Source organism: Harpegnathos saltator, unplaced genomic scaffold (genome assembly GCF_003227715.2).
Source record: "Harpegnathos saltator strain DR-91 unplaced genomic scaffold, Hsal_v8.6 scaffold519, whole genome shotgun sequence".
Lineage (NCBI taxonomy): Eukaryota > Metazoa > Arthropoda > Insecta > Hymenoptera > Formicidae > Harpegnathos > Harpegnathos saltator.
The window spans coordinates 75,919-87,192 of record NW_020230337.1 but is presented as its reverse complement, the minus strand read 5'-3'; the positions used below and the strand labels follow the sequence as shown (position 1 = coordinate 87,192).

The window sequence follows — 11,274 nt, the reverse complement described above, 5'->3', positions numbered from 1 at the left end:
ATTAAACTGATTGTTTTATGCGCTATCCGCTGTTACGCACCGATGTGTGCGTAATTGCTATATCTGTACAGACACTTGAGAAACTTGCAATAAAGTCGACACCGTAAACGTCCTAGTGGAGGTATCTAGCGGCGGCAGGATGAGTTAAAGTTGGAACAAGACTGGTCACGTATCGATAATTTATTGAAAGGTAACTTATCGGCGCAAAATTTTAAAAGCAGAATCAAACATGCACGCATCGATTTTATTCATCACAATTCATCAATTAGACAACTTCTTTAAATTTTTATTATTTTTATATTTGACCCTTTATAGGATCATGTGGAATTAAGGAAAAGCTCGAGGAAAAATGTATAAATTTACACTGCGGTTGCGTTTAAAATCATTTCTCCTTTCTTTCATATTCTTTAGAATTAAAATTACATTTAGTTAAACAATTTAAATACTTTATAAACTTAATTAAGTAATAAACAATACACCAATATTCCATAAAGAACAAATATATTAGGAACAATAAGAGTATCTAAAAATATTGCATACAAAAGATTAACTTACTATCATAGCTGATTAGTGATATTGCACATAATCACATGCATTTTGCAATTCTTTTAGTCTAACTTTTATAAATGCCGTTGAAAGATTATTAGTAATAAAAAATTATAATCAACTTAATTCTATTTAACGAAAAACGTAGCTACCTTGTGCACAGTTCATGATGGAGGAACCCAACCTCCAAATGCTTTCTCAAGTTCTTTAGCCACTGCAATGCATAAGTGATCGTTGTAGGGAGCAGCTACCACCTTCGAATCAGAAATAAATATAAATCGTATAGATACACTTCATGTGTATATACTTCAATGATATTTTAAAAAACTGTTCAACGGTGCAATACATATACTTTGCAAATAACAAAAAAAAACGACTCTTTTTTGAAAAAGGAAATTAATATTTTTAAAATATAAACAATCTTATACAAGACAATGCAAACAAGATAAAATTTGGAATTAAGCTAAATCATGTTTGGAGTTAAATACGGGTTTTGAAATCTTCGTATGCAATAAACTTATAATCTTACCTGAATACCGACTGGTAAGCCGTTTTCGTCCAAGCCCATTGGTACTTGACAAACTGGAAATCGTAGAACGTTGAACAAACACCAGTAGCTGAAGTTAAACGGACGTAATAAACTGGAGTAGTGGTAAACAGCTGGGAATGGGGCCGAAGGATACAACAGAATGCCATCGTGACCTAATACGTTCTACGGATAAATTGCCATATAAAAAATCTGTGTAACATATATACTCTTTTTATATACTTTTTATATCCTCTCTGCCATTACCGTCAGAAATTTATTCGCCATCCCAGTGACTTCTTCCGCCCATTTTGCATTGACTTTCGGTAAAAAGTCCTCATCCACCAACTTCATAATAGCAGCCAGTGTTATTTCTGATGATCCAGTAATGAAATTGTAGAGCTCTTTTTTTGCATTGGTGACATACTGAGGAGTGAATTTTTGTAAATATGAAAATAAAACGTAGGAATGGAGGAAAAGATACTTTAGTTTTGTACTAAAGTATGAAACATAAATACTATTAATTGGTATCAGTTTTGTTGTCCTGAGACATACGAGATATAATGTCATTTGAGATAAAATTTAATCTTTACCTTTCGACCTGTTATTTCCAGTTTAAAATTGAAGTTTTCACGGCTCATCCAGTACTTCCATAGCTTGAAGCTGTACTCAGAACCTGGTATTTTGATCTATAATATTTAAACAGCATTTTCTTATACCTATAAATTCTGTAGGGAAATTCTTATTTTTTATCAATATATGAAACATATAAAATTATATACAGAATATTACCTTTGTTGCACTACCTGTAAGATTTTTTAAATGTTCTACCGCTTTCTTTAACACCACTCGCATAGACTTATTCACTTTGCTTACTCTCAAGTCGCCAGAACATTCTTGATAATACACCTTCAAGTCTGCTAAGTTTACTGAATCGTACAGTCTTAACATAGTTGTGTTAGGACCAGCCAGCACTTTCAAAAATAATGTTAGATCTTCAGCTTTTTTACAAATTGGCCCAGCTGATACCATCGTATTCGGATAATCTTCCTCCCGCAATCCAATCCCAGCTATTGGAGTTACTCCTATTGATATTGACAAATACATTATCAATAATTAATTTTAATTCATATCTTGAATGATTATTAATATATTACAAAATTTAAAAATATTTTATATTATTAATATCAACATTACTATCATCTGCATACAATTTTATTACTTCTTATTATAGTTTCTAAAATATTGCTTGATATTTATTCCAAATGCAAAGCGTGATTTATATTTAAATAGCAGGCACTAATAATATAAGCTTTATCTTTAATTACATTAACCTTCACTGGGTTTAAAACCAAACAATCCATTAAAGAAAGCAGGCATTCTAGTAGACCCCCCTATGTCACTAGCAATGGAAATTGGTGCACCACATGCAGCGATTATAGCTCCTTCCCCTCCACTGCTGCCTCCCACAGTCCTAGTGGTGTTGTAAGGGTTATTTGTTTGTCCATAAACTTTGTTTCTCGATTCAATCCACAAATTGAGTTCTGGGATATTGGTTTTTGCAATTAGAATCCCACCAGCCTCCTTTAAATAACCTACTACTGTGGCATCCTTTTCTGAACGAATGTTACAGCGTGGAAGTATGCCCATAGAGTGGATCATCCCTATTGAAATGAAATTAATGATCATTAATTAATTTTATCGTTCAATTCATCAAAACTTTATTGTTTTCTCTTCTAAATTTTTAAATAAATCTTTAATATTTCTATATTTTTAAGAGTTTTAAAATATAAGAGAAGTATTTTTATGTCTATCCTTCTGACTACCTTTGGCCTGATTGCTCTCCTTGGTGGTAAAGGGAATTCCCAGAAATGGTTGTTTCATCTTTATCATTTCTATATCTATGCCTTTTTCTATCATAGCATCTACTGCTATGGCCTCTTCAATCGCATCTGAATATCTTTCTTCTACAATAGCATTGATCAAACTATTCACTTCCTGGCATCTCTTGATATAAGCTTTCACTACGTCCTCCGATGTAACTTGTCTTGTCCTGATGTATGATAAATAAATATTAGGAATCATATATATGCTTTATGTTTGAATATTCAAATTCAATTTTGAGAAAACTATGTTACAAAATTAATGAAAACTCAACCTGATTTTTTTTGCCAAAGAAACAGCACTTTCTAACAGCAGAGGATCTTTCACAGGTGGTACCTTCTTAGCTTTTTTATCATAAAATATGCCAAAAATAAAGTCTATAATGCGGTCAAAGAAGAAATGCAGTTGTATGATCAGAAATTTCAAGATACTGAAGCACAGCTTCTTGACAAATTCCAATATATTTTTGCACTCTTGAGTATCCTATATATTATATTCAAACATTAACATTAATTATTGTCCCTTACTTTAAATTTGAAACAATCTTAGATTTAATGAAATAATAATAATGAATAATCACATAATTCCTATAACAATGGTTATAATTAATATTTCTGCCATAAATGAGAAGATTCATCTTTATTTAGTATAAATATAGATACATCTAATTGTATGTAGAGATAAATAAGTTTAAAATTATATTAACACATTCGCGACATCGTGACCCACTGGTGGGTCACACTGGTTTATATTAATAGACATGCGTGTCCACCGATGGGTCACACACTATGAAGCATTGCATTGAATGAGAGCAAAGCCTTTTGTTATAAAACAAACACAAAGAAGAATATATAAAAAAATAAATTGTGCGTCTTTTAGAGTGAACCAATGGATTTATTGATTGTCGCGAACATGTTAAAATTACAAAATTATATGAAAATTAAATTTACATATTGCATTAATAAGCATTTTGAAGTTATAAATAATCAATATAATAAAATAAATTATTTTATAAACAAATTTTTACAAACATACAAGTATATATGCATATGTGACTTTTATTCTTTATGACTCTTGATTCTCATAGATTATAATGTTTCTTTAAAAAAATCAATAATGAAACTATTTTACAATTGTGAAGTTACTATGATGATATAAAATTCAATAAAATTCAAAATTTACCTGTTTTTGTAAAGAAGTACACATAATTGTCGGAAATCAGCAAAATCGAGAATTATGCAAAAATATCAATGGTATGTAGAAAAACACAGAATTGGTTATATTTAAGTTGCCGATCGTAATGTAAATTTTCTTTTTTCTTTATATATGTCGTCAATCTTTGTTAGTCTGTTTTTATCTAATGTTTTTCTACTTTTATATTTTATAAGAAATTTTCCAAAACTGTTGTAGATAATTGTTCCGTCCTCATATCTAATAACACAGAATTTAAGATTAGATATATACTGTTGATATACAGGCACGATAAAATATAAAATAATTTTAATAAGAAAAAAAAATCCTGCAAACTCACGTACACGATGGCAATAATACAATTCAGACAGAGGGTTCAAACTCGCCTCTTATGAGAAGGGGATACTATTTTCAGCGCCGCCTGGAGCACCAGCTCGGAAGTAACGAACTAGGGAACGAGTGGTGGGGAGGTTGCCGCCATATTTAAATCATACCGCGCGCGTGTGGTACATACTTATAGATATTAAAATTAAATTTATAAGTTCCTGAGCGATATTGTAAAGTTTAAATGTTATTTACGTTACTTAAGACTACGTAAAAAATGTTTCACAAATTTAAAATAGTTTTCATTTGTAATCTTAAGTACAGTAAATAACAGTTAAACTTAATAACATCGCTCAGAAACTTATCACTTTGTTATTAATTTGTGCAAACAATATTATTGGGAGGATTATAATATATATACGTTAATATTATATTATTAAAATATGTTACAATGCATAAAGATATTTATCAATGTATACATTTGCACATTTAATTACATTAAAATAGAACATAATTACATATTATTTTTATTAGTTTTTGTTGCACAAAAATTAAAATATAACAAAATACATATAACAGGTAAATATAATAAGTAAACTATTTGAAAAAAAGTAATAAAATAATAATATAATGTTGAATCGTGTTACATGTATTGCTAAATTATAAATTATATATATATATATAATGTAATTCACATATAAAAATGCTTTACATAACATTTTCCCGTCCCACTTTAAACAGACTACGGACTGTCGGATATAAACATATAAAATATCCGGTGTGGTTAAAAAATGTGATGCAAAGCACATAATTTATGCACAACCGCATCATAATTAATTATAATTCTAGGTTTTTCAGTATCGTCATTTATTTCACTCGGTAAATATAATGATGGAATAGTGTTACTTTTTAAAATTCGTCTTTGAGTATAATTATAAATACTATCATCTGAAAAATGAATAGTGCAAATTCTTAACTTATCTAATATTTCCCTTTGTACACCTGTAACACATAAAAAAGAGACTATATTTAAAACATATGCATTTATTTACATATATATATATATATATAAATGCACAAACATATATCAAATAAATTTCAAAATTAATAAAATATACCCGCGTAGCATTTAAGGTCATTATGTTACAAGCATTTATGTCACAATGAAGTCATATTAACATTATATTATGTGAATGTCCGCATTATTACAGACATGATGTCAGTGACATTACTATATGAGGTGAAATTCCCAGTTGAATAACAGTGATGTCACAGTGATATCATGCCTGTGATAATGCGAACATTCACACGTCATTATAATGTGACTTCATTGTGACATAATGATCTTGAATGCTACAGGGGTATATACGTAAGCATAGTCTGAAAAGTTCTCGACCTGACATATACATGGCATTAGAAACTGTCAAACTATAATTGTATTGGAAAATGGCATCTCTGATATAAACCCATGTAAAATTTTATTCGATTTGTCAAGTCATTCGAGTAGCAGCACCAGTTGAAAAAGCTTTGTGCAAGATAGATGCCGCATTTGCTAACAATTGACCAAAAACGCATTCGAATGCGTATTTCTCAAGCGTGTTTGGATCATTTTAAGCAAAATAAAATAGATATCAAGCGTTGTTTCATAACTGTTGATGAAACTTGGATCCACCACTAAACATCAGAGCGAAAAGAACCTCCCGGAATCACACCACTTTAATGATGGTATTGAATTATTGGAAAAAAAACGTTGGAATAAATGTATTGAAATTTCAGGAGATTATATTGAAAAAATAAAACATATTTCACGGCAAAAAAATTTCTTTCATTGTTAGGCCGAGAACTTTTCAGACTGCCCTTGTATATATATATATATATATATTGTATATATATATATAAAGAAAAGGAAAGCGCGAGAGAGAGAGAGAGAGAGAGAGAGAGAGAGAGAGAGAGAGAGAGAGAGAGAGAGAGAGAGAGAGAGAGAGAGGAAGAAAGAACAAAATAAATACGCATATAGAAATATATATATGTACACTTACCAATCAGGTCTGTTCTTTTTATTGCTGCAAGCCATATTTCTGTTCGTTGCACATCTTTTGGAAATTGGTACTTTGGAATATTTTTATTTGATGTGCAATTGGGCATACAACATTTATGCACCATGTTTCTATAAATGTAGCTAAAATTTTAATTGTATTATAACTATGACTATAACTAATAACTATAATAAATTATATAATAAATTGAAATCTAATATATATTATAATATCTAATATAATAAATAATATATAAACTAATAATATATAATATAATATCTAATATAATAAAGATATATAAAATATTGTAATAACTATATATATGTAATGCAATCACTATTATTCACTAATAATAATTAAACACTATAATAATTAAACACTATAAATCACTTAAACATTATCAATTAAACACTTAAACACTATAAATCACTTATACACTTAAACACTATAATTTACTATACAACTAAAAATGAAAAAAAAACACGTTATAATATATTACAGAATATTCACTACATAAACACTAATAGCACTGAAAAATTTGCGTTTAGCGTTAATTGCACTATGCTGTATTGAATTGTTTAACCATTAACGGTCAAGGTAAAACAAGTCAAAATCAACTTATGGGCAAGGGGAAGAGAGAGGAAAAGAGAGGGATCGATGTGCTGCCGCCTGGAGCACCGACCACTGAACTAAACTTCCGGAGCCAAAAAATACGGGGAGTTTAAACCCCCTGCAATTCAGATGACCAGAAAGTTGTGATACCTTGCCTTTCTGCAGGGGTGCGTTCGGATTCCCTACCCGAGTGTCCCCTGCCACCCAAAAGCCGTTCAGATTCTCTCCGGCTCTCCTCAAAGTTACTAGGAATAGCGTTCAGATTCCAAGTTGAGAGCTCTCGGAGAGACTCTATTGGAGCCGGGTGGTCGAGTGAGTAAGTTGAAAAAGCGCGAATTTTGCCAAATTCAAGTATCTTTGTATTTCTTAGTGCGTATATGTGAATGAGTCATATGTTTGTTTGATTTCGTATTACATTCGTATTTCATTTGAACAATTATATGATGGAGCTGAAAAACTTAAAATTATGTATCAACGAAAGCGGACACGTCATTTTACAAAACAATGGATTTGTCGCGTTTGATTGCAAAGGTAAAATCTAAATATATATTTCATGTATGTAATTCTTTTGAGGTTATGACAAAAACCGGCATCACTCCTCTTATCCTTGCTTTATATTTTTATAAAGTAATAATAATTTATTAGAAGAAATATACGTATATACGTAGAATTTAGACAGTAATTCTGTCTTTGCTCTTTTCATTACTAATTTGTAGTAAATAAGTTGCTTTTTACCAAATGCCAAAATAGTACTAGATTCATTGTTTCTTTTTTCAGCCGAATCATTAATACATCTTCCAAATGAGGAGAATGTTCGTAAATATTTCAACATAACACACATGTCGGATGTAGAAAAGGAACAATACATCAAAGAATATGACAAAGAGGAAAATAAAAATACTGCAGCTATTAGTTAGTATTGCATAATTGTTTATTCACTTTTATGATTTCTCTTATTTCTACAATATTTCCTTTTGTTTGTAGGTATCAAACAACAAGCTTCTTGGAAAGATGATAATGCTGTCACTTATTCATGAATGGAAGTTGCATGAAGAGAAATTTAAGAGTACTACTATTACAAATGACAAAGTATGGAATATGATCGCTGTCAAATTAATGAAGGAAAATCCTCTTTGGGAGTACACTGCAAAGCAGTGTGAAAATAAATTTAAAGATATTCGGAAGAATTATACAAAAACTAGACAACAATGTGAACAAAAGTGGACAAGATTTGCAAACATGTAAATTCTATGAAGAAATAGACGAAGTTTTTGGTGAAAAGCCTATTATTCAACCTGTAGCTATCGCTTCTACCCTAAAGAAGCACAAGCGTTCAACATTTCACAGTACGTCTGATTCATCTGAAGACGAGGAGAATGTGAAAAATTCTGGTCAGAAACCTAAGAAGAAAAGTAAAATTAGCATCGAGTTAAATAAATGGGTACTTTTACAACAAGAAGCAAATGTTGTACGAGAGCAAGCTAAAGAAAGGCGACATGAGGAAAAGATGCAGCGCCAAGATGAAGTAATTAAGATATATAACGATAATATGAAAAAGATATTACAGAAATTATGATGATTTTTTTATTTAATTCTCATTTTTATATTTTTTTTATTCTCATATTGTAGTAACTTAACATTACTGCGATATGCAAAATTAGATTATTAACGTTACTTTGTTTTGCATCACTCCACTTATGTTTATTTATTGAGATGTTGCTGAGATGTATAAGTTTATGCATGGAAATGTAAGACTGAATATTTTATTTCATTGTTAACACAAGCAAGTTTTATTTTAATTTAAAACATTAACATGTCAAATTTAAAATATTAACATGTTTATAATTATTTATATTACTTATATTATGTCAATTGAATGAAACAATAAAATTTAACATTTATTATAATTAATTTTATTTTTTCATAAATTAAATTCCATAAGTATAAAATTTCGTGAATACAAAATTTAACTGTGTACACTTAGGGAACACTCAGGAAAATTTTCTAATGATAAACAAATAATAGATTTAATCTCTAGTAAATATAAGATTGCACAATCACGTTTCACTTCTGCTACCTCATTGACTATACCATCATCATGCGGCTCTTCATCTATTTCTTCAGTTCCCTCCTCTATGAAGTCTTCCACATTGTCATCGATGCCCTCCAAGCAAATATTATGTAATACTGTACACGCAATGATTGTGTTAGGTATCTGGTCATCTTTGTTCATATCAAGATATTTAAGTCTTCGAAATCTGCCCTTCAATAGAGCAAATGCTCTTTCAATAACAAATCTTTTTGAACTGATCTCTTTATTAAATCTTTTCTGAGCCTGGAAAAAAACAAATGTAATTAAATATCTAACATCGCAGCAGTTATTGTCTATGTAGACAAAATATGTAAATTAGAAAACTTAAATTCTAGACTTACATTAGATAACTGACCATGGTCTATATACGGAGGAATGCACCAGGTCAACACTGGATAAGCTTTATCACCTATGATAAATTCATCTTCAGGAAAATAATTTCTTTCATTTGCCTGGATTTCTTTCCAAAGATCAGAATTTCGCAAGATCCTCAAATCACCAACTGAGCCAGGATAGCCAGCAAAGCAATCTGTGAAGTGTAAGCGAGCATCACAAACAGCTTGTAATGTAATTGCAAATGTCTTTTTGTAAGTTTTGTAATACTGGGCATCTATCTGGAACATATTACGAAGAAATAATTAATTCCTATATTCTCTTATATATCACTATCATGATTGCAGTTAACTATATATCATACCTTAGGTGCTTTAATTAAAATGTGCGTTCCGTCAATTGCACCGATAATTCCATGCAAAAGTGTATTTTTATTAAAATCTTCTTTTAATTGTTGCAGATATTGATCTTTTGGCCACTTGATAAACTGGCCTGCAATATTATTCAAAGCCTTGACAACTTTCATAAAACTATAGCTGAGAGAACTTTTTGCTATATCAAATCTATCACCAACAGAACTACATAAAATAAAAATCATGATATTTTCAATAAACACATCTCATAAACAAACTCTATTTTATTCATAATATACAACATACCGGTATGAGTCAGGAGTAGCTAATAACCATAACGTTGCGAGTAATTGCTTTGTAACCGGGATCACTGGCTTTCCATTTGTGGCTGATAATGTAGGTCCAAGTAGTGCTTTAAGCCTTTCAAAGGTGTTCAAAGGTGTTCGGAGTCATTCTACAATGATTTCTGAACTGGTTCTACCTAAGTCGAGGAATTATACGCTCGACATAACCTTCAAACCTAACTGGTTTACGTGAATTGCCACGAAGGACTATTTGCCTCCAAAGTTGTATATTATTTTCTTCATCACTGTCACTGCTATCTGTATCATTATCGAACATTATGATCGACCGAAGCAAATTATCTCCCAATGCAAGACCTGCTATAATTAATTGTCGTCGATGGGCTTCCATATTTGCTGCGTTTCGATATTTACTGTCAGCTTTTGTATTTTCGCGCTACATTCTAACTCACAGTGGCTGCGTTCCGATATTCACTGTCAGCACTGAAAATCTATAGTATACGTGACGTAAACTATGTATTTTCAGTACTAGCAATGAATATCGGAACGCAGCCTGTATCGTTCTGATGCCTCAGCCTCCTAAAGCACTCTGAGAAGCTCCGCCCATTCTCTTAGTCACTCACTCACCACCCGTTGGGTGAAGAATCCGAACGCAACCCAGGATGTGTAGTTATAAAAAAAATAACTAAAGCCAGCGGCACACGGTGCTTGCTTTTGTGCTGGATTACTTGCTGGATGAAAATACTGCGTTCTGATTGGTGCATTTCCATCCATCTTCGGAAATGCACCAATCAGAACGCAGTATTTTCATCCAGCAAGCAATCCAGCACGAAAACAAGCACCGTGTGCTGCTGGCTAGAGCTGGCTTGTGCAAGAGGCCTTAAGCCCCTTACACAATGCCAGACAACAGGCAATAAGAATAAAAGTAGACCAATCACAATAGATTATTCTTGTAATAGTCGATTGTGATTGGTCTATTTTTATTCTTATTGCCTGTTGCCTGGCATTGTGCAGAGGGCTTTAAACTTGATTTTGTGGAACTAGGCCTAACAGCTTATTGTAGAAGGCTTGTAGT

The 11,274-nt window shown here is 31.2% G+C and overlaps 2 protein-coding genes and 1 pseudogene across 2 annotated transcripts; all 3 read right to left on the bottom strand.

Annotated features, from left to right (window-relative positions):
- Positions 1–484: 484 nt before the first annotated feature.
- On the bottom strand, positions 485–4,372 carry LOC105185472 (fatty-acid amide hydrolase 2). The gene is made up of 9 exons (XM_011145003.3): positions 4,139–4,372; positions 3,231–3,439; positions 2,899–3,125; positions 2,407–2,736; positions 1,865–2,157; positions 1,666–1,761; positions 1,340–1,498; positions 1,076–1,258; positions 485–800 (listed from the first exon to the last, which is right to left on the bottom strand). Exons 1-9 carry the CDS (start codon positions 4,160–4,162, stop codon positions 711–713), a joined length of 1,611 nt encoding a protein of 536 aa, XP_011143305.1. The 5' UTR covers positions 4,163–4,372; the 3' UTR covers positions 485–710.
- An 883-nt stretch (positions 4,373–5,255) lies between these two features.
- On the bottom strand, positions 5,256–6,695 carry LOC112589478 (uncharacterized). Its single transcript, XM_025302912.1, has 2 exons — positions 6,511–6,695; positions 5,256–5,473 (listed from the first exon to the last, which is right to left on the bottom strand). Exons 1-2 carry the CDS (start codon positions 6,632–6,634, stop codon positions 5,256–5,258), a joined length of 342 nt encoding a protein of 113 aa, XP_025158697.1. The 5' UTR covers positions 6,635–6,695.
- A 1,644-nt stretch (positions 6,696–8,339) lies between these two features.
- Positions 8,340–10,826, bottom strand: LOC105185473 (putative nuclease HARBI1; annotated as a pseudogene).
- Positions 10,827–11,274: the final 448 nt, after the last annotated feature.